We start from the raw sequence: 23527 nt of genomic DNA, 5'->3' as shown, positions 1-23527 counted from the left end.
AATTTAAATGAGTTTATAGCCACTTTTTGGTTGCTGCTGAACCTACATTACTGTCCTACTCTGTAGTACCTATTATCATATTACGATAACCTATAATACTTATCATGTATAACAATGTATACCAAAATTATTTCTATATAGGATAGTAAAAGCAGAATTTCTTAGTTGGACTGATATTTTATTATACTGCCACATTATATATCAGAATATGAGTTTAGTCTCATTGGTTTTCCTTGGTTTAAGATAAAATATGGACTTGAATTTCCAAATAAATAAATCAAGATGCGGTTACTAATTGCAAAAGATGCTTCAATTTACAAGGAAGTTTTCCATAGGTTCTCTTTATGTAATTGGACCTCTCAAAGCATTGGAAACGAAATAATTATTCCTCTGCTAATAGATTCTTCTGCATTTCCAGTCAGAAACTGAGCATGTTCATCAAATACCTATTACAAGTTATGCACCAAAAGGGGAAAATAGGTGTATAAAACACTGTCCCTTACTCTCAGATTTCTAAAAATGCTATAAATACTTACTTTTTCATAAAGAAAACTATGCCAGGCCCTGGCTGGTTTGCTCAGTGGTAGAGGGTAGGCCTGGCTTATGGATGTCCCGGGTTCAATTCCCAGTTAGGGCACACAGGAGAAACACTCATCTGCTTCTCCACCCCTCCGCCTCTCACTTTTTTCTCTCTCTCTCTTTTCCTCCCCTCCTGCATCCATGGCTCAACTGGAGCAAATTGGCCCCGGGTGCAGAGGATGGCTTCATGGCCTCCACTTCAGGTGCTAAAAATGGCTATGGTTGCAATGGAGCAAAGGTCCCAGATGGGCAGAGAGTCACCCCCTAGTGGGCTTGACGGGTGGATCACGGTCAGGGCACATGGGGGAGTCTGTCTCTGCCTCCTGCCTCTCACTAAATTAAAAAAAAAAAGAAGACGCCTGACCAGGCGGTGGCGCAGTGGATAGAGTGTCGGACTGGGATGCGGAAGTACCCAGGTTCGAGACCCCAGAGGTCGCGCGCGGGCTCATCTGGCTTGAGCAAAGAGCTCGCCAGCTTGGACCCAAGGTCGCTGGCTCCAGCAAGGGGTTACTCGGTCTGCTGAAGGCCCGCGGTCAAGGCACATGTGAGAAAGCAATCAATGAACAACTAAGAAGTCGCAATGCGCAACGAGAAACTGATGATTGATGCTTCTCATCTCTCTCTGTTCCTGTCTGTCTGTCCCTGTCTATCTCTGCCTCTGTAAAAAAAAAAAAAAAAAGAAGACAAAAATTATGCCCATATTAGCAATAACAAAAGTATTTTATCACATTAGTAAGAGAGCAGCAAAACTTCAGGGCCCTGAGCCTGACCAGGAGGTGGCGCAGTGAACAGAGCGTCGGACTGGGATGTGGAGGACCCAGGTTCAAGACCCTGAGGTTGCCAGATTGAGCGTGGGCTCCTCTGGTTTGAGCAAAGCTCACCAGCTTGGACCCAAGGTCGCTGGCTCGAGCAAGGGGTTACTCGGTCTGCTGCAGCCCCATAGTCAAGGCATATATGAGAAAGCAATCAATGAACAACTAAGGTGTTGCAATGAAAAACTAATGATTGATGCTTCTCATCTCTCTCTGTTCCTGTCTCTCTGTCCCTATCTATCCTTCTCTCTGACTCTCTGTCTCTGTAAAAAAAAAAAAAACCACTTCAGGGCCCTGAAAAGTAGTCTATCTACCATATTGGTATTTCTAAGTGACCATCTATTTTATAAAATTGTGTAAAATGTCATGAATTCCTCATGAGCAAGTTATATGTATAAATTCTATAATATAAATGCATTTCTGTGTAATTGAGTAACAACAGATTTTCTTGCTAGGAAAAAGTAATCTTGCTTTTACTGTTTCCTTTCTAAATGAGTCAAGCAGGATTTCTTTGTTTTGTTTAATTGGGCGGTTTTTTTAAAAAAAGATTATTTGATTTTTAGAGAGAGGGAGGGGTGAGAGAGAGAAAGAAAGAGAGAGAAAGAGAGAGAGGTATCAAGTCGTAGTTGCTTCATTTTAGTTGTTCACTGATTGTTTCTTGCATGTGCCTTGACCAGGCAAGCCCGGGGTTTTGAACTGGCAACCTCAGCTTTCTAGGTCAATGCTCTATCCATTGGGGCAGTTTGTTTTTTTACTATTAGTCCTACAGAACAGGTTACTATTAGTCCTACAGAACAGGCAATATACCCACTTTATTATTCAGAAAAAAAAAACCTCTTTCAAGTGTAATTTTTAGAGGGAAACAATATAGATCTATTTAAAATCATGAATAGATATAACTGTAGCAGCAGATTCTTTGGAGAAAATGAATGGATGGGAATGAAAAAGTTCTGCTGGAAAAAGCTGCCATGGGATGGGGTCTGCCACCCACTAAAAGCCTGCACTTCCCCACCCAGGCTAATGGGACATGGGCAGCTCTGAAAGCATTAATGGAACTGAGAAGTCAGGATGCGGACTTCTCAGAACTGCTGGAGACCTTCCCAGCACCAGCTCCAGGGAGGGCTTGCAAGACACTCAAGATAAAGCGGGGGGTGGGGGGGGGGTTCTGCCTCTTCTCTCTCTCCTACTAACTGTGTGCACACACACCTCTGAGGGTGGCCCAAGAAACTGCCAGAAAGGCTAGAATTAGGCTACTGCATGGACAGCTTAGTTTCACAGTCTGATGATACAAGGAACAACGCTGTTCCTGGCAGTTTGCTGAACTGTACTGACTTTATTTACTCTAAGTTAATAACCGCATTGACCTGCAGAAGAATCATATCCCACACTTCTACAGCTGGCGAACACCGGTCTGGCAAAATGGGACAGTGGTTTGGGCACAGTGGTACGGTTTTCCCGAACAGGGCACAGAAAGTTGTCAGAACTGGGTTCCCAAATCAAATTCAAAATACCCGTGACCTGCCTCTTTGCTTTTATAGTGTATTAAACAGTCTTAATGAAAGATACAAGTAAAGGCTGCTGTTGTGTCCAATATTAATAACCAGTCCCCACCCCTCTGATATGCAGGAAGGGAGCCATGGCTTCCGTATCCCAGTCTTTGTTCTCACCAGGGACGGGATCGGATAGGCTCTCTGGGAAAAGGGAGCCATGGCTTCCGTATCCCAGTCTTTGTTCTCACCAGGGACGGGATCGGATAGGCTCTCTGGGAAAAGCATGAGTGAGCCACCTGACAGAACCCACTCCCAAACATCAACAAAAACCATCGAAACACTCAGATTTAACCTCCCCCCTTTCCCAGGGTCAAAAACCTAGCTTACTCAGAGAAATTAAAATGAAGTCTGAGACAAATACGGTTTCACATAGATCTTTTCAAACTATACAGGTGTGGATAAAAGTAGGTTTCCAGTTATAATACAAATAAATGATATAATAATTAATAATACTGTTTCACAAACAACTGCAAACCTACTTTTGCCCACGCCTGTATTTGACCCAATTACAGTTTAGTGCTGCCCCCTGTGTTCTATGAGTTAAATGACAGTGAGAAATAAATCTCAAATTATCTGGGCTCACTTTACAAGTGCCACTTAGCAAACTGCTGGTGTGAAGAGCAAGAGATCACAATGATAGAACACTTACTGTGTGCCAGGCATTGTTTAATGTGCTCTAATGAGCATTAGCTAAGTTCATCCTCAAAACCACCCCATAAATAAATAAATAACTGTTGTTTCCATCAATCAGTCTGTAACTACTCAAGCTAAGGCTGATGAAGTACACATGACAATAAGAGGCCACATGACGACAATACAGACAGACAGACACAGGCTGCAGCCACCTGTCCTTTGCGACGTTCGTGCTCCCTGCTTCCTTTACGCCACTCACATGTGCTTCCCCGATGCCCAGTTTCTCTTGTTTTCTACGCAAGGGAAAGGCTCTCAGGAGCTGTGAGTGTGGCTTGACACTTGTCTCCTAACTGGCCCTCTGGATCCCCGTATCTCCTATTCTTTCCCATCTGGATGTCACTGTCACACTCACTTTCCCAAACACACTACCTTCAGCACACCCTCCTCTCGGACAACCGGCGAGACGCCTGGCCTCACTGCGCCTGCGCCACTTTGTCCCTCCACCTCCGCCAGCCCAGGCCAAGCCCCTGGCAGGAGGATCTTAATTCCCTCTTCTTCCTTCTCTTAAACTCTTCCCTTTCCCTCTCCTCTGTGTCGAGTATGACTCAGACTCCTTCAAGGTCCAGGCTCAAAACCTCTAGAAACCACCATTCCCACAGCCTTCCCTCATATATTCAGAATTTAGTCACCATGATACTCACCTCTTTAAAATATATAATTTAGTGATGTTTAGTGTATTCACAAGGTTGTGTGATTATCGCTACTACCTAATTCCAGAACATGTTCATTACCCCTAAAATAAATACCATACCCCTTAGCAACAACCCCTTCTTCCCTGCCCCTGCCCCAGCCCCAGCCCCAGCCCCTGCCCCAGCCCTAGCAGCCACCGTCTGCTCCCAATTGCTATGACTTTGCCTGTTTCGGATATTCCATATATATTGAACCACACAGTTCCAGCACAAAATTTTTAAGGTTTATCCATGTTACATGTATCAGTACTTTATTCTTTTATGGCTGAAAAATAATATCCCATGCCTGACCAGGCGGTGGCGAAGTGAATAGAGCGTCGGACTGGGATGCAGAGGACCTGGGTTCAAGACCCCGAGGTCGCCAGCTTGAGTGCAGGCTCATCTGGTTTGAGCAAGGCTCACCAGCTTGGACCCAAGGTCGCTGGCTCCAGCAAGGGGTTACTCGGTCTGCTGAAAGCCCATGGTCAAGGCACATATGAGAAAGCAATCAATGAACAACTAAGGTGTTGCAACGCGCAATGAAAAACTAATGATTGATGCTTCTCATCTTTCTCCATTCCTGTCTGTCTGTCCCTGTCTATCCCTCTCTCTGACTCACTCTCTGTCTCTGTAAAAAATAAATAAATAAATATTTTAAAAAAATTAGAACTTAAAAAAAAAAAAGCAATCAACTTAAAAAATCATTTAAAAAAATATATATCCCACTGCATGTGTAGACCACATTTTGTTCATCCATTCATCAGCTGATGAACATGTGGGTTGTTTCTACATTTTGGCTATAGGCATTAACACTGCTATGAACAATCATGTACAAGTTTTTGTGTGGACATATGTTTTAATTTCTCTTAGGAGTGGAACTGCTGGGTCATACAGTAACTTTTCGTTTAACTTTTCACATGGCCACCAGGGATGTTAAGGGTTCCAATTTCTCTCATTCTCACCAACACTTGTTACTGTCTGTCTCCTTAATTGTAGCCATCCTTGTGAGTGCAGGGATGTTTCACTGTGCAGTCCCTAAGACTAGTGGTGGTATACACCTTCCATGGGCAAACACGTCCTGACACCTGTCTTTCCCTTCCTGTTAACATCATCCCTGTCCTGCTCTCACTTGAACCCGAATCACCACTGCTCTCCCTCACCACAGTCTCTCTCTTCTAGTCTACACATCATTGAAATGTTTGTTCTCATAAAGCTAAATTTTGCATTACCCTACACACACACACACACACACACACACACACACACACACACAGGAAAGTAAACCTGGGAGTTGTTTCATTAATAGCTTCATTCACTAAACCATATCACTGTAACTAAATTAAACTTACACCGACTCCTCCTTAGGTGCCGTCCTGGCCGGGTCTTCTCGTTCCTCCTTCATTTTATCTACAGCTTGCGCCTGCTTTTCAATGTCATTAAAGCACGTATTTGTCAGCTTCTGGGCTCCCAAACTTCCTTTCTTGGCGCCAAGCTAGAAGACATGTAAGAATACATTATACCCAAACTGTGTAACAACTTTTGTGACAACAGCTACCATGGCAGGCACTGCATCAAGCACCTCACACCTGTTCTCTTCCTTGGTCCCCATAACTCTAGGAGGTGGGCATCGCTCTTCTCTCCAGTTTACAGATGAGGAGCCGAAACTTATGTGACTTGACCAGGCTCACACACAGCCCGTTAGGGACCCCGTCAGGATCCCCGGCCTGGCGTTGGCCCCGAGAGTAGGGGCTCTAAAAGGAGTCATGGTATCTGAAAGCTCAATGGACGACAGGCCTCCAGGCCTCACGAGAGGGCGTTGTGTATAGAAATGAAACCATGATAGACACTCCCAGGGAACCTCTGCTGATTGTTTTTAGAATTTGGCCATGGACAGGAGATATGTTAAACACCCATTCTAGAAAAATGTTCACTTGGTATAACATATCCAAGTATAACTCAGTATATGGTATCCAGGCTGTATTTATTACACATGTTGTGGCTCAGAATAAATAACAATAAACTGACAAGTGTGGCTTTCTCAAGTGTGTAAGCTATTTTAGAGCTGGACTATCAGATATTCTACATATCATACTTACTCCTCTTTTGGCTTGATTTGGTTTCTTTTTTATGATAGAAGAAACCTCTGTCAAAAAGTAAAAAGTAGAAAGTCAGACCAATAAAATACATACTTTTTCTCTTTTTATTTTTAGTGTCTTTTAAAAAATTCCAAGACAGTCTATATTTATTAAGAGACTACCACATTTTCCACATTTGTTTACCATCCAAAAGACAAGTACAGCATCGGGCAAAAGTAGGTTTACAGTTGTTTATATGGAAAATACAGTAACTAATAAATAATAATACCTGTATAAAAATAAACCCTGGGCCCTGGCCAGGTGGCTCAGTGGATAGAGCGTCATCCTGGTGCGCCAAGGTCATGGATTCAATCCCCAGTTAGGGCACGTATGAGAGGCAATCAATGAGTGCACAACTAAATGGAACAACTAAGCGGAACAAGTTGATGCATCTGTCTCTCTCCCTCCTTTTCCCCTCCTCTCTCTCACTGACTCTCTCCATCTCTCTCTCTCAAAAAAAAATAAAATAAATAAACTATTTCGTGAACTCACAACTGTAAATCCCCCTTTGCCCCACCCTGTACATGAGTGCATTTTGGAAGAGCAGAGCTTCATCAAAGTGGGGTCCTCAGTGTTTCACGCAGCATCCAAACTCAGAACGTGTATGCTCCAGACACCACACTGAAGAGGAATCGGGAGCCTACACGGGTCCTGCCTGTCGCTTCCTCCAGGAGCATGTCTCATATACATTAGAACACACTCTCCCATTAATCTCTACTCTTTAAAACTTCCAAAATTCTTTTTTTTTTCTTGTGGAAGAGACAGAGAGAGTCAGAGAGAGGGACAGATAGGGACAGACAGGAAGGGAGAGAGATGAGAAACATCAATTCTTCGTTGCAGTTCCTTAGTTGTTCATTGTTTTCTCATATGCGCCTTGATGGAGGGGGGGTGCTACAGCAGACCGAGTGGCCCCTTGCTCGAGCCAGCAACCTTGGGCTCAAGTTGGTGAGTCTTGCTCAAACCAGATGAGCCCGTGCTCAAGCTGGCGACCTCAGGGTCTCGAACCTGGGTCCTCCACATCCCAGTTCGACGCTCTATCCACTGCGCCACCACCTGGTAAGACCAAAATTCTTTTTTTTTTTTTTTTTTTTTTAAATTTCTGAAGCTGGAAACGGGGAGAGACAGTCAGACAGACTCCTGCATGCGCCCGACCAGGATCCACCCGGCACGCCCACCAGGGGGCTATGCTCTGCCCCTCTGGGGCGTCGCTCTGCGGTGACCAGAGCCATTCTAGTGCCTGGGGCAGAGGCCAAGGAGCCATCCCCAGCGCCCGGGCCATCCTCGCTCCAATGGAGCCTTGGCTGCGGGAGGGGAAGAGAGAGACAGAGAGGAAGGAGGAGGTAGGGTTGGAGAAGCAAATGGGCGCCTCTCCTATGTGCCCTGGCCGGGAATCGAACCCGGGTCCCCCGCACACCAGGCCGACGCTCTACCGCTGAGCCAACCGGCCAGGGCCCAAAATTCTTTTAAAATAATAAGTTAACCAGGCACTATGTATACAGCTGAAGTAGTGAGTGATATGCTTTTCCACCTTCACTTATATACAGATTTTATCATATTAATAAATATATATAAAGCATTATTTTAGTAGCAGTACTTTCTCAACTGCACAAAAAATACATAATGCTTTTGGAGAAAGTTTCTAAACAGTAGCTCTTTGAATAAACTGTAATCATAGATTATATATTCCTTTTTTAGAATCATGTGTAAGAGATCCAGTAAGAATAAAATCTTAATTTTTTTTCTACAAAGCTGAGAATGTGCTTTAATAGGAAAAGATAGCATAAAAACCACAAACGACAGAAGATTGATTATCTTTAGCCCTAATGAGAGAATAACATCATTCCATTTCAAGTAGGAAAAAGATCCATGAATGTTTCTCTTTCCACCACTTTTTTATGTTTGTGTTGTAGTAGTCACATTATCTGCTCTCAACTCCCTACACATCTATTAATACATGACGAAAAAATCTGAAATTCCTCCCCCCCTCCCTTCCCTGCTTTCTTTCTTTCTTTCTAATTGACTTTTAGAGAGAAACGGAGAGAGAGAGAGACAGAAACATTGATCTGTTCCTGTGTGTGCGCCGACTGGAGATCGACCCACGACCTCTGCGCACTGGGACAACTCTCTAACTAGCCGACAGACCCGGCCAGAGATGGGACATTTCTAATCGTTTAGTTATTTTTCACTAAAGTAGTTGCTTTCCAATTAATGAAATGTAGTATGTACCAATTTCAGATTATACTTCTCTAATAATGAAAAATTAAAGATTAAGTTCATCTAGTATAAAAGCAGAAAGAGGCTTGACCAGGTGGTGGCGCAGGGGAGCATTGACTTGGAATGCTGAGGGTCCAGGTTCGAAACCCCAAGGTCACCAGCTTGAGCGTGGGATCAGAGACATGACCCCATGATTGCTGGCTTGAGCAAGGGCTCAGTGGCTCAGCTGGAGAAAGCAATCAATGAACAACTAACTAAAGTACCACAACTACGAGTTGATGCTTCTCAACTCTCTTCCTTCTCTCTCCCTTCCAGTCTGTCTGTCTGTCTCTCAATTTTATTAAATAAATAAATAAATAAATAAATAAATAAATAAATAAAAACAGAAAGGGGAGAAGACGCTGAGTCCTTGAGCAAACAGGAACGATGTGGCTGGTGTGACTTCTGCTGATACTGGGAACATACACCAGCTAACATAAACTCGCAAGATGGGTCCACAAGATGCTGCTGCATGTCACAGTCACCAAGTCACCTCACACAGAACAGCCTGTTGGCTTGATAAAATCTCATTAACAGATTTTCAGTTAATAGTCATGGTGCCATATACTCTAAATTCTAGGCAGAACACAAAGACAGGATGCATTTTTTCCTTAATAAATCTCACTCTCTAAATCAGAATATGCTCATGCATGTTACCTAGAGCAGCCTTGGTTGGTACGTTAAGGCCTTCCACATTTGGTCCTTGCTCTGGTTCACCTGCAAGTTAAAAATATTTCTATTAATGCAGAAAATATACTCATCAAACTCACCTGTGAATATGTAATCAAATCAACTTGCTGAATATGACATTATGTCCAATCTTGTCAAGGATCCTTTCTTTTTAGCTTCATATACTGTTTTATCATTATAAGAATTTTGATTTAAAAGTACATTAAGCTTGACCTGTGGTGGTGCAGTGGATAAAGCGTCGACCTGGAAATGCTGAGGTCGCTGGTTCGAAACCCTGGGCTTGCCTGGTCAAGGCACATATGGGAGTTGATGCTTCCAGCTCCTCCCCCGTCTCTCTCTCTCCCTCTCTCTCTCTCCCTCTCTCTCTCCTCTCTAAAATGAATAAATAAAATAAAATAAAATAATTTTAAAAAAAAAGAATTTTGATTTAAAGGTACATTAAGCTTGACCTGTGGTGACGCAGTGGATAAAGCCTCGACCTGAAAATGCTGAGGTCGCCGGTTCGAAATCCTGGGCTTGCCTGGTCAAGGCACATATGGGAGTTGATGCTTCCAGCTCCTCCCCCCTGTCTCTCTCTCCTCTCTCTCTCTTTCTCTGTCTGTCTCTCTCCTCTCTAAAATGAATAAAATAAAAATTTTAAAAAAAAGTACATTAAAATAACAGTGTATTTTTTATCCAATTGCTTTCCAGAATAAAAATGTCAGTGGTCTCCTTTATTAATATCATTTGAAATTCTACCTTATGATCTGGTGTTTTAAAGTGAACTGGTCTGAGATACCCAGTACATATGTGGAGTTTACACACCCAACAGTTGCCAAGAACTCTGCCCAGTTTCCTAACTGACCTAAAAAAATGATCCTGTAAGAGTGTCGACCTGGAGCACTGAGGTCGCTGGCTCAAAAACCCAGGCTTGCCCAGTCAAAGCACATACGAGAAGCAATTAATGAACAACTAAAGTGATGCAACTACGATCTTGCTCTTTCTCTCTCTAAAATCAATAAATAAAATCTTTTAAAAAAGATCCTAGTTAGAAACTCTATTAAGCCTTACTTCAAAAGATGTTGGGGTTTTTTGTGTTTTTTTTTTTTGTTTTTTTTTAATTTTTCTGAAGTAAGGAGGCAGAGTGATAGACTCCCGCATGTGCCCAACTGGGATCCACCTGGCATGCCCACCAGGGGGCAATGCTATACCCATCTGGGGCATTGCTCTGTTGCAACAGGAGCCATTCTAGCGCCTGAGGCAGAGGCCATGGAGCCATCCTCAGCACCCGGGCCATCTTTGTTTCAATGGAGCCCTGGCTGCGGGAGGTGAAGAGACAGAGAGGAAGGCGCGGCGGAGGGGTGGAGAAGCAGATGGGCGCTTCTCCTGTGTGCCCTGGCCGGGAATCGAACCCAGGACTTCCACATGCCGGGCTGATGCTCTACCACTGAGCTAGCTGGCCAGGGCCAAAAACATTTTGTTTTTAATCTTATTACTTAAAAAAAATGAGTAAACAAAATGTAGTATATCCATGCAATGGAATATTATTTGGCCATAAAAAAAAATACTGACACATGCCATGACATGGATGAACCTTTGCAAAATTATGCTAAGCACAAGACTCTGGTTACAAAAGACCACATATTATATGATTCCATATATATGAAATGTCCAGAACAGGCAAATCCTTAGAGATAGAAAGCATACTAGTGGTGGCCAAGTGCTGGGGGGAGGGGCAGAAGAGAATGAGGAGTGACTATTAATAAGTACAGGGTTTCTTTTAGGAATGATGAAAATGTTCTGGAATCAGTGGTGATGGTGGCATAACCTTGTGAATATATTAAACAAAACTGAATTGTACATCTCAAAGGGTGGATTTTATAGTATGTGAATTATATGTCAATAAAGCTGTAATTTAGAAAGGCAGGCCCAACAGAGGAAACACAACTGTTTTATTTTTCTAAATATTTAAAAGGTAAACCCTAGTTAAGGCTTATTTTATTTTATTACTTTGTTTTTGTATTTTTCTGAAGTGAGAAGCAGGGAAACAGAGAGACAGACTCCACATGTGCCCGATCAGGATCTGGCAAGCCCACTTGGGGGCAATGCTCTGCCCATCTGGGGTGTTGCTCCGTTGTAACCGGAGCCATTCTAGCACCTAAGGGGAGGCCATGGAGCCATCCTCAGTGCCCGGGCCAACTTTGCTCTAATGGAGCCTTGGCTGCGGGAGGGGAAGAGAGAGACAGAGAGAAAGGAGAGAGGGATGGGTAGAGAAGCAGATGGGCACTTCTCCTGTGTGCCCTGGCTGGGAATTGAACCCAGGACTTCCACATGCCAGGCTGATGCTCTACCACTGAGCAAACTGGCCAGGGCTAGTTAAGGCTTTTAAATAGGCAAAGCAGGATGAGTGAGAACAGTGGTATTTTATAGAAAAATAACTTACTATGTGTTTTTGATCACCTACTACAGGCTGGGACCTGCTCTGGGCAATGGAGAAAGAGCAGTGAATAAGAAGACACCAGGCCCTGGCCGGTTGGCTCAGCGGTAGAGCATCGGCCTGGTGTGCAGGAGTCCCGGGTTCGATTCCCGGCTAGGGCACACAGGAGAGGTGCCCATTTTCTTCTCCACCCCTCCCCCTCTCCTTCCTCTCTGTCTCTCTCTTCCCCTCCTGCAACAAGGCTCCATTGGAGCAAAGATGGCCCGGGCGCTGGGGATGGCTCTGTGGCCTCTGCCTCAGGCGCTAGAATGGCTCTGGATGCAACAGAGCAACGCCCCCTGGTGGGCATGCTGGGTGGATCCCGGTTGGGTGCATGCGAGAGTCTGACTGCCTCCCCGTTTCCAGCTTGGGGAGGGGGGGAAGACACCAGCAGAGTATTTCAGGCTTTGTATTCTATTAGTTAAACTTTTGTTTTCTTTTTATTGTGCAATACTTAAGTTTACTCAAGACTGCACATGGTCACCCACTGCTGACAAATACAATTTTGGGTTAGGCCGGGAGACAGAAAGTCCCCTTAACAGCTGCTTATGAAAACGTGTAGATGGAGAAGAGATGGGAAAGTGCTGTCACAGATGTAAAAGGAGGGGGAATTCTAAACAACAAGAATAATGTAGATTTAAAAATATTTACAAGGATAAAACTTGTTCTGCATTTCGTTCTTAGTTTTGTTAGTAACGTAAACTGAAAAACCTGGACTTGAGCCATTATGGGGCTCTCCCACAGCAGGTAACCTTCACTCAAAGGCCTTTTACGCTGATACATAGTAACAGTAGCAGTGTTTACATGCTTGTGGTATTTCAGAGGGTACAAACTCCCCTTTCCTCCTGAGAAACTCCTCAGCCAGGAGGATGGTGGAATTCCTTTTTCTCTTCTCTTTCACAGTTGATGACAAACCGATCACTGGCTCAGATAGATTTCCTATCTTCAGAGGTGAACTTAACGGCGGGTGTACTGGGCACGCACCCTGGACCCCGACTTCTGAAGGGCCCCACAAAACCCCAACTTTACACTTTTTTCTAATGACACCAAGTTTGGTTTCATATGTGCAATTTTAACATTAATAGTACATAATATTTTTTATTTACTTAAAAATACAGTTAACATGTATTTTTATTTTCTCTCTCTCTTTTTTTAAAGGGGCCCAATATTTTCTTCTATGCCTGGGGCCTCACCTGACCTTAATCCGCCTCTGCTGTTTTTGGGTTGTTTTTTTTTTAACTTATTAATTTTAGAGAGGAAAGAGAGAGACAGAAAGAGAGGAGAGTCAGAGAGAGAGAAGGGGGGGAGGAGCTGGAAGCATCAACTCCCATATGTGCCTTGACCAAGCAAGCCCAGGGTTTTGAACCAGCGATCTCAGCATTTCCAGGTTGACGCTTTATCCACTGCGCCACCACAGGTCAGGCGAAAATAGTGAATATATTGTGTTTGTTTGTTTTTTGTTTGTTTGTTGTTGTTGTTTTTATGTGCCTTGACCGTGGGCCTTCAGCAGACCAAGTAACCCCTTGCTTGAGCCAGCGACGTTGGGCTCAACCAGATGAGCCCTCACTCAAGCTGGCGACCTCGGGGTCTCGAACCTGGGTCTTCCACATCCCAGTCTGACACTCTATCCACTGCGCCACCGCCTGGTCAGGCCGCTTCTGCCATTTTTGTTTTTTCAGAGAAAGAGAGGGATAGACAGGGACAGACAGACAGGAACGAAGAGAGATGAGAAGTATCAATCATTAGTTTTTCATTGCATGTTGCAACACCTTAGTTGTTCATTGATTGCTTTCTCATATGTGCCTTGACCGCGGACCTTCAGCAGACCGAATAACCCCTTGCTGGAGCCAGTGACCTTGGGTTCAAGCTGGTGGGCTTTTTGCTCAAACTAGATGAGCCCGCGCTCAATCTGGCGACCTCGGGGTCTCGAACCTGGGTCCTCTGCATCCCAGTCCAATGCTCTATCCACTCCGCCACGGCCTGGTCAGGCCCGCCTCTGCCTATCTTAAAAAGAATTTCTTCCTGGAGGAGCCCACAGCCCAGTGGAAGGGACACAGAACGGACACAGAAGCAAGGAACACACTAGTTCCCAGAGCTCAGCTGTGCTGTGCCATGAGGTTATACTATATGTAAACGTGGTTGTGGCTGAGGTGGTCCGGGGCCTCCCTGAGCAGAGGACTTGGACCTGCGGCTCCAATAAGGAGGCAGCCATGTGATACCCAGGGTCAGAGGCCACTCCAAGCCAAACAAAAGCAAACACAGGAAAGAAGCGCAGAGCAGCGAAGTCCAAGAGACCAAACAGCTAACCACACCTTGGGTATGCATCAATGTCTCCCTCGTGGGCATTTGAGGTCATGTGCATAAAAATGAAATGTGAAAAAAACAATCACAGGTTGCAAATCAAACAAAACCAGTTATGTCAGAGGCCTTTGCATACTAAGGAACAGAGTTTTTTTGTCTATATTGAATTGCAAATTTTAATCCTTTGTCTTTATAGTACTTCTTCAGACCACCAGTGTTACATTTCTAGTTGTCAGACTTACTGATCCTTCCTTTTGTGATGCTTGCTTCTGGCCTTACTCTAGGATGGCATAAAAGCTCCACCCATGTTTCTTCTAGGACCCTCATATTTTCATGTTTCATATTTACATCTTTGACTCACCTGAATTTAGTTCAGAAGAAAGAGTAAAGAAGGAATTCTGCTTTGTTTTATTATTATTTTTTCCAAAATGTTAGATATTTGTCCCAACTTCATTCGTTGTTCCCCAGGATGCCAAATGTTCCTCTCCTGATTCACGATAGGTCTACTCCCAGACCGGTAAAATGAAAGCAAGCACCCTGAAATCTGTTTGCTGGGATCTCGGACACTCCTACCCTTACACTGGGAGTTCAGTACAAGTAAGGCACCTGCTCTTCTGCACAACACATGCCCCGACTCCCCATCAGACAGCCTGGTGACCACCTCAACGCTCCACCAAAACGTTGGCCAGAAAGTTTCTCAGTACCATCACCCAGACTTAAGGGTGGTGACAGCTCAGGTCCTTCCTGCTACACTAAGTTCCTTAGTTCCAGGCTGGACTTTTACACGCCAGCACTTCTTTGGGTACCACGCTTCAGGAGTTCACTGCTTAGCTGCAGTCACTTTTTTTGAGTTTTTTGGGGGAGGTTTTGTTGTTTTTTTGTGGTAGAGACAGAAAAAGAGTCAGAGAGAGGGACAGATAGGGACAGACAGACAGGAACGAAGAGATGAGAAGCATCGATCATCAGTTTTTTGTTGTGGTTTTTTAGTTGTTCATTGATTACTTTCTCATATGTGCCTTGATCGTGGGGCTATAGCAGACTGAGTGACCCCTTGCTCAAGCCAGTGACCTTGGGTCCAAGCTGGTGAGCTTTGCTCAAACCAGATGAGCCCTCGCTCAAGCTGGCGACCTCGGGGTCTCGAACCTGGGTCCTCCGCATCCCAGTCTGATGCTCTATCCACTATGCCATCGCCTGATCAGGCATGTTTTTTTGTTTTTAATTTACACTAACATTCTGGCTAATAAAAGACACTCAGTTTTTGTTTTTGTTTTTTTTGTATTTTTCCGAAGCTGGAAACCGGGAGGCAGTCAGACAGACTCCCGCATGCGCCCAACTGGGATCCACCGGGCACGCCCACCAGGGGGCAATGCTCTGCCCATCTTGGGGCATCACTCTGCCGCAATCAGAGCCATTCTAGCGCCTAAAGCAGAGGCCACAGAGCCATCCTCCGCGCCCGGGCCAACTTTGCTCCGGTGGAGCCTTGGCTGTAGGAAGGGAAGAGAGAGACAGAGAGGAAGGAGAGGGGGAGGGGTGGAGAAGTAGATGGGCGCTTCTCCTGTGTGCCCTGGCCAGGAATCGAACCCGGGACTGCTGCACGCCAGGCCGACACTCTACCACTGAGCAAACCGGCCAGGGCACAAGACACTCAGTTTTAAATCAGAAAAAAATGATGTCTTGATCTGTGGGGTTTGTTTTTTTAAGATTCTATTAATTTTAAAGAGAGAGGTGGTAGGAGAGAGAAGGGGGATGTTGGGCAAATGAGTTTGTAAAATCTGTATTTTTTGAGTTTGTACACTTTTATTGTTAAAAATGGCACTGGGCAATGCCAGGTTTGTGACCTGTGAAATTGCAAATTACCTTCCTGCAAGGGAAGGGCCATTGTTATGCTAATGTTTTGCTGGTTTTCAGGCCAGAAAAGTTTTAAAAGGAAGAAGGTGAAAGAAAGGGAAGAAGCAGCCAAGATGGCAGGGAGAAAGAGAGAAGCCAGTTTTGCAGAGTAAGAAGCTATGTTGAAGCCATGTTGGCAGATGGGCAACCAGAGGTGAGGGGCTTCGAGACTGGTGAGGCCTTTGATTCTAGGAGGAATCAGAGAAGATTCTCCTGGTTATGGGACCTAATAACGTGTCAGTAGCTTTGTGAGCTCTGACTGAATGAAGAGGGAAGTGTTTTCCCTGTGTGTTTCTCATTGGCTGGTGCAAGACTTTTATTTATTCATTTTAGAGAGGAGAGGGAGAGACAGAGAGAGAGAGAGAGAGAGAGAGAGAGAAAGAGAGAGGAGAGACAGAGAGAGAGAAGGGGGGGAGGAGCTGGAAACATCAACTCCCATATGTGCCTTGACCAGGCAAGCCCAGGGTTTCGAACCGGCGACCTCAGCATTTCCAGGTCGACGCTTTATCCACTGCACCACCACAGGTCAGGCCTGGTGCAAGACTTTAATAAAGGAATGGCCCATCATTTTTTGGCTCCACTGTTTCTATACCGTCTGCCCGAATCTAATGAGAACTTGCATGTGAATGACCACAATGGCGGCCATGGCTACTGGCTGTACAGGGGATGAATTAGCAGTACCAACTCATAGTTGCTTCACTTTAGTTGTTCATTGATTGCTCATCGTATATGCCTTGACTGGGCAAGGCTATGGTTTTGAACCAGCATCCTCAGCATTCCAAGTGGACGCTCTAACCATTGCGTCACCACAGGCCAGGCAACGCATGTTACTCATGTCATATAAGTGATTTTTTAAATATAAGCAGTTGATATAAGTATATTTGTATAAATACATATAATCCTATAATAAAGTCATCAAATGTGAATCATCAGATATCAATTATTTATAGAATAGTTTTTTAAATTAAAATCTTTTTTTTTTTTTTTTTTTTTTTTTGTATTTTTCTGAAGCTGGAAACAGGGAGAGACAGTCAGACTCCCGCATGCGTCCGACCGGAATCCACCCGGCACGCCCACCAGGGGGCAATGCTCTGCCCCTCCGGGGTGTCGCTCTATTGCGACCAGAGCCACTCTAGCGCCTGGGGCAGAGGCCAAGGAGCCATCCCCAGCGCCCGGGCTATCTTTGCTCCAATGGAGCCTCGACTGCGGGAGGGGAAGAGAGAGACAGAGAGGAAGGAGAGGGGGAGGGGTGGAGAAGCAGATGGGCGCTTCTCCTGTGTGCCCTGGCTGGGAATTGAACCCGGGACTTCTGCACGCCAAGCCGACGCTCTACCACTGAGCCAACCGGCCAGGGCTTTTATTTTCTTATTATAAAACAGATACTCATTATAAAAGTTCAGTCATTTGAAAACTATATCAAGTTAAAAGTAAAAATCCTCAGTAATTCCATTCTCCAGGTAACAATATGCTGTGTATCTTCCAGACTGTTTTGTGTGTGTTTTTGTTCTTTTTTTACAAAAGTGAGCTTGCATTCCATGTTCAGTGATCTACTCTGTCCACCCCCTAGTCTGGTCTTACTGTCTGAGTTTCACAGCATGCCTTTGAACCCCAGTGGAGCAGCAGTCTGTGACAGCTCCAAAGACTACCTTCGTTATTGGCTGGGGTGGTGTCCACGTTTCTCGGTGTTAAAGAAGCTGGTTCTGGGTGTGCTGCGGTCCACCCTGTGCCGCTCACCTGAAGCAAAGTGAGAAAAGTCATCAGCGGGCAAAGCAAGAAAAGTCATAAAAAAACTCAAATCAAAGCAGGGGAAAGAAACGATCATTTAAATAGTCACCTTTCTAGTACCTGGATTAGTGGGAAGGAAGGATAATAAACATGTCTAATCTTAATTCTATTTCAGTGCTCAAATTCCTTTTTTTCATCCTTTTAGAAAAAGTAAAATCTTTTTTTTTTAATTTATTGATTTTAGAGAGAGAGGAAGAAAGGGAGAGAGAGACAGGAACATCGATCTGTTCCTGTATGTGCCCTGACCAGAATCGAACTGGCAACCTCTGTGCTTTGGGACGATGCTCTAACCAACCAACTTATCTGGCCAGGGCAAAAAATAAAACGTTTATTAGCAATAATTTCAGGTTTACACAGAGGTTACTAAGATAATACAGTTCCTTACTTTTCACCCAGCTTCCTTTTGTGTTCAAATACCCATGATGCATTTGTCAAAACTAAGAATTACCATGGTACATTAGCAAAACCCCAGACTTGAAAAAGTCCAGTATTTTTCCAGTTTTTTCTCTAATGTTTCTTTTCTGTTCCAGGGCCCAATTCAGGATCCCACAGTGCCTTTCTTACTTCTCCTTAATCTCTCCTGGGTTGGAAGAGTTTCTCAGTCTTTCCTCGTTTCTCATGATCTTGAAACTTCTGAAGGGTACTGATCAGGTATTTTTGTAGACTATCCCTCAATTTGAGTTTTCTGATGTTTTCTCATGATTAGGCTACATTTAGGGGGAGAAAACAACAGAGGTGAGGTACCCTCACCGTATCAGGTCAACATGACACTGCTGGTGATGCCAACATTGAGCATTTGGTTCAGGTGATACCTGCCTATCTTCCTGGTGAACTTGTTTTTCCCTCTCCATCTGCTAGTCTTGGGAAGCTAGTCACTAAGTCTGGCCACAGTCAAGGGGAGAAGACAAAGCTCTACCTCCTGAAGCAGAATTATCTATTATACATGATTTGGAATTTTTCTATAAGAAAGATTGTCCCTTCTCCCTATTTATTTTTTAAACTTTATTCATTTTAGAGAGGAAAAGGGGGGGGGAGGAGGAGAAGGAAGCATCAACTCCCATATGTGCCTGAGGCAAGCCCAGGGTTTCAAACTAGCTACTTAAGCGTTCCATGTGCCCCCCTACCCCCCCGTCAAGGCACATATGAGAAAGCAATCAATGAACAACTAAGGTGTCGCAACAAAGAATTGCTTCTCATCTCTCTCCGTTCCTGTCTGCCTGTCCCTATCTCTGACTTTCTCTCTGTCTCTGTAAAAAAAAAAAAAAAATTGAGTTAAATAAAAAGCAGTCTTCATTCTGTGCTAGTTCCAGAGCTCTGCAATGGACTGTGGCAGACTGCTAGTAATCATTTTCAGCTTCCCTGGCACTAGGTAAAGTCCATGCAACTAAACTGCAGCCAATAGGATCTGGGCAGAAATGATGGGCACCACTTCTAGACTCTGTATCTAAGAGAATGAGGCACTTGCTTTCCTGGGTGTCTGTCCTCTTCCCATTGCTGGGAAAGTCCATGAAATGGAATAGCCACTTGGACCCTGTGGTGAAAGCCACATACTAGAAGAACAAAACAAATCCCTTGGTCAACCTTGGACAGCTATCTACGTCTGAACTGCTGATCAGAAATTCACTTCTATCGTGGTTAAGTGACTCTATCTCAGGGTTGTTTGTGACAGCAACTTAGTCTGTTTCCTAACTGACATATTTTAAATTCACACCCTTTCTAACTGCAAACATGCTGCAAAATTATGTAAAGCATAAGTACCTCATGCCTGACCAGGTGGTGGCGCAGTGGATAGAGCGTCGGACTGGGATGTGGAGGACCCAGGTTCGAGACCCCGAGGTCGCCAGCTTGAGCGCGGGTTCATCTGGTTTGAGCAAAGCTTACCAGCTTGGACCCAAGGTCGCTGGCTCAAGCAAGGAATTACTCGGTCTGCTGTAGCCCCACAGTCAAGGCACATATGAGAAAACAATCGAACAACTAAGGTGTCGCAACGAAAAACTGATGATTGATGCTTCTCATCTCTCTCCGTTCCTGTCTGTCTGTCCCTATCTATCCCTCTCTCTGTCTCTGTAAAAAAAAAAAAAAAACGTACCTCAGGAGAAGCATGGGAAGTAAAGAAGTCCTCCTCCTTTGGTGCTGGGGACAAGGGCGGGGCCACACAACTGTCAAGCCACAGCTAGAACAAAACATGAAGTACTATTTAGCATTTCCACTGGCTTGGAAGGTTTAATTTAACACTCTCTACTCTCTTTCTTGAGACCTGTTTGCTAAAGATTGGTTTCTTTCATTATCATAAAATCAGTAGCCAGCCTACACAGGGCCCCTGAGCACATATCGGTAACATATGGGTCCAAAAACTTCTACTTCGAAACCCTGAGAATGTCAGAGACATTTCTGAAAAGGGTGGATCAAGGACCTCAGACCTAAGCGCAGGTCCCACAGTGCCATCAAGCCTCTTCGGCTGTGGACTCCTTATTTGCAAATCCCTTCTCTGGGTGCTCAGGTCCTTCACAGACAGCAGAGGGTGAGTCACCAAGGGGTCATTCCCAGCTGAACTGACCAAGGCCACAGTCTTGCCTTTTTTCAGCTTCTACTGTAAACAAGTGTCCCTTCATGGCCTATTTACTGCCACATCTTCACATTTTTGTGCTTTTTTATAGATGATTTCACAGTTTAAAACAGCCCTGCGCACGGTGCTCAAGTGCTACCTAGTGCCTCAAGCACATGAGGCAGGGATGTGCCTTACGTTGAAATGTTGTAGTTTCATCCAGGCACGAATTACAGCTCTGTGGCCAAGTGCAATGTTAGAGTCAACAGCGTATATTAAATAAGGCATCTTTAAACAGAAACACGTGTAAAATAAGGTTATGTATTGACCAGGAGATGAAAATGTGGCCAGAAGCTGTAGGAACTGATCCCAGATATCCCCTGGGGGCGGTTTTGGCAGCAACTGCTGGGAGCAAGCTCCCAGAACAGTGCATTGGCCCAGAGACCCAGCCAGAAACTTGCACTGTGTCACGTAAAACCCAGGAGACGACCCAACCTGTGGCGCTTACGTCAGTGCCGTGCTTCCGTGTAGCCTGGGAGGCCAGCGACTTGATTTTGTCCCTATAGAGCTGAGCCGCACGACTGTTGTACTTGGCGTTGGTGTCGCTGGTGGCACACCCATGTTGATGGAAGAAGGACGACTAGAGAGGAAAGAAAGCACGTGGATTACTAGCAATACCGCAGCAGATCGAACATGGCAACCGAAAATGTTACTTCATGTTATGAAGGATTTTTGAAAATACTAGTAAAAACCAAAATCATGTAACCACTAAAATTTTTAAAATAAAATTTTCCTTGTAAAAGGGAATACCTTCCACAGCTATAACATTAATATTTTGGTAAAACTGGACATGAGACTTTAATTACAAAATGAAATAACTGGCCCTTTGTTTCTACATTAAACCACCTCTGTTATACTAAATATTATTGGGGGGACGCTTTCCACTCAGGACTACTTTTAATTCATGAGAAATCCATTTCAATTTGGGTTCCACTAAAGTGGAATTTTTGACACGTTGGTTAGGAGCTAAGCTAACCTTCACCTTGTTTAGCACTATTCATTAACAGAGACAGCACAAGCAAGGTGATAAAATAAATGCTTAAACAATAGGAGGAAACTACTTCCAACCACCTTATAAGGGTTCATGGCACAGACATGAATTATAAAATTTGTATCTTAATTAAAGCAGGTATTCAAAAAACCTGTATGACCAATCCTTTTATTAACCCAATTTGATTAATATTGGTACTGCACACCCACATGCACCAGATCCTGTTCTAGATTCTTTGGGCACCATCCCATTAAATCCTCGCAGCAACACTGTCACATGTCACTATTACTATCTACTCTTTGCAGATGGGAAAACTGAAGCACAGAGAAGTTCAATAACTTGCCCAATGTTACACAGGTGAGAGGTAGAACAGGCATTCAAACTCCAGCAGGATGGTTTCAACTCCTCTGCTTGAGTAGAACCAATGACCTGACCCTTCCCACCCCCTCCCTGCCTCCCCCCACCTGTGCTGGCTAGAGATGAGAAAGCTGGTCTCTGAAGGTGGACAGGACTCTCTGTCCCCGCACTTCAAAAGCTTGGGAAGGCTTTGAAATAAGGAGAGAGAAAATAAAATCCACACGGGGAGAGATATTCAGTGGGACACTTGAATCTATGTAAATACAATAAATTAAAATAAAAAATAAATTTAAAAAAATCAAATCCACAGTATTGAGCTTTGGAACAAGTCTGTGAACATCATGATAATGGGCACAGTTTCTAATAAGATGCCTGGAATATTAAGGCATGTATTATTTTTTATTTTATTTTTTTTAAGGCATGTATTATTAATGGAGCAAAATCATTTCTTAAAAAGTGAAAAGAATCTTAGTTATTACAATGGTTTGTGGCCCTCCACAGTTCACTTCTACCTGACAAACACATATTCCTTAGAATTCAATTTTTCTCACAAGGCAAAAGTTAAATCCAACTTAAATGTTAAAAAATCTAATTTAAATCTAATTTTTCTGCTTTGGGAATAATGAAAAAAAGGTTGAAAAACATTAATCCAAGGGAATTTGATATTTTGAAAACTACTATTTTAGATTTATAGTTTTAATTTTAAATATCAAATTGATATTTAATTTTTATTTGAAAGTATACAAATTTCCTTTTTTATACTTTGAATGTTTAATGGCATGTCTGTGGAAATTCTACCTACTAATCCTCTACCATTTGGCATTATAAACAGGGTATCAGTGCTTTGGGTGGTTTTGCTGGCTAGATTCGTAAGGCTGCCAGTATAGAGTTTGACAATTCAGATATGTTGAATTTGTAAACAAAATTTAAAATGTTTGAGGATCCTTAGATTTGCAAGTAAGGTAGAAAAAAGTCTTCTCTATTACAATTATAAATTAAGTAACCACTTAATTGTTTATTTTTTGCACAGAAATTACAAAGTTTATAAATTAATATGTGGCCCTGGCTGGTTGGCTCAGCGGTAGAGCATCGGCCTAGCGTGCGGAGGACCCGGGTTCGATTCCCGGCCAGGGCACACAGGAGAAGCGCCCATTTGCTTCTCCACCCCTCCGCTGAGCTTTCCTCTCTGTCTCTCTCTTCCCCTCCCGCAGCCGAGGCTCCATTGGAGCAAAAATGGCCCAGGCGCTGGGGATGGCTCTGTGGCCTCTGCCTCAGGCGCTAGAGTGGCTCTGGTTGCAACATGGCGACACCCAGGATGGGCAGAGCATCGCCCCCTGGTGGGCAGAGCGTCGCCCCTGGTGGGCGTGCCGGGTGGATCCCGTTGGGCGCATGCGGGAGTCTGTCTGACTGTCTCTCCCTGTTTCCAGCTTCAGAAAAATGAAAAAAACAAAACAAAACAAAAAATTAATATGTGATATTTATCAACTGTACTTTATAATTTGGAGAATAGGTTTTATTAAAAATTTGTAGAGCCTGACCAGGCGGTGGCGCAGTGATTAGAGCATTGGACTGGGATGCAGAGGACCCAGGTTCGAGACCCCGAGGTCGCCAGCTTGAGCGTGGGCTCATCTGGCTTGAGCAAAAAAAAGCTCACCAGCTTGGACCCTAGGTAGCTGGCTCCAGCAAGGGGTTTCTCAGTCTGCTGAAGGCTCGCGGTCAAGGCACATATGAGAAAGCAATCAATGAACAACTAAGGTATCACAACA

The 23527-nt window shown here is 44.1% G+C and overlaps 1 protein-coding gene across 1 annotated transcript in view; it reads right to left on the bottom strand.

The window, feature by feature from the left end:
* ARFGAP3 (ADP ribosylation factor GTPase activating protein 3) overlaps positions 1-23527 on the bottom strand; it is a 61201-nt gene that overhangs the window by 21937 nt on the left and 15737 nt on the right. The window contains exons 4-9 of the mRNA XM_066256122.1: positions 20862-20993; positions 19898-19981; positions 17670-17757; positions 9348-9407; positions 6399-6445; positions 5652-5794 (exon numbers count right to left, since the gene is read on the bottom strand). Of these exons, the coding sequence (XP_066112219.1) occupies positions 5652-5794; positions 6399-6445; positions 9348-9407; positions 17670-17757; positions 19898-19981; positions 20862-20993 (554 nt within the window). The remainder of the gene's footprint in view (positions 1-5651; positions 5795-6398; positions 6446-9347; positions 9408-17669; positions 17758-19897; positions 19982-20861; positions 20994-23527) is intronic.

The sequence above is a fragment of the Saccopteryx bilineata genome, chromosome 1, assembly GCF_036850765.1.
Source record: "Saccopteryx bilineata isolate mSacBil1 chromosome 1, mSacBil1_pri_phased_curated, whole genome shotgun sequence".
In the NCBI taxonomy this organism is placed as follows: Eukaryota; Metazoa; Chordata; class Mammalia; order Chiroptera; family Emballonuridae; genus Saccopteryx; species Saccopteryx bilineata.
The sequence above is the reverse complement of the archived record's forward strand: the minus strand, read 5'-3'. Positions and strand labels throughout refer to the sequence as shown.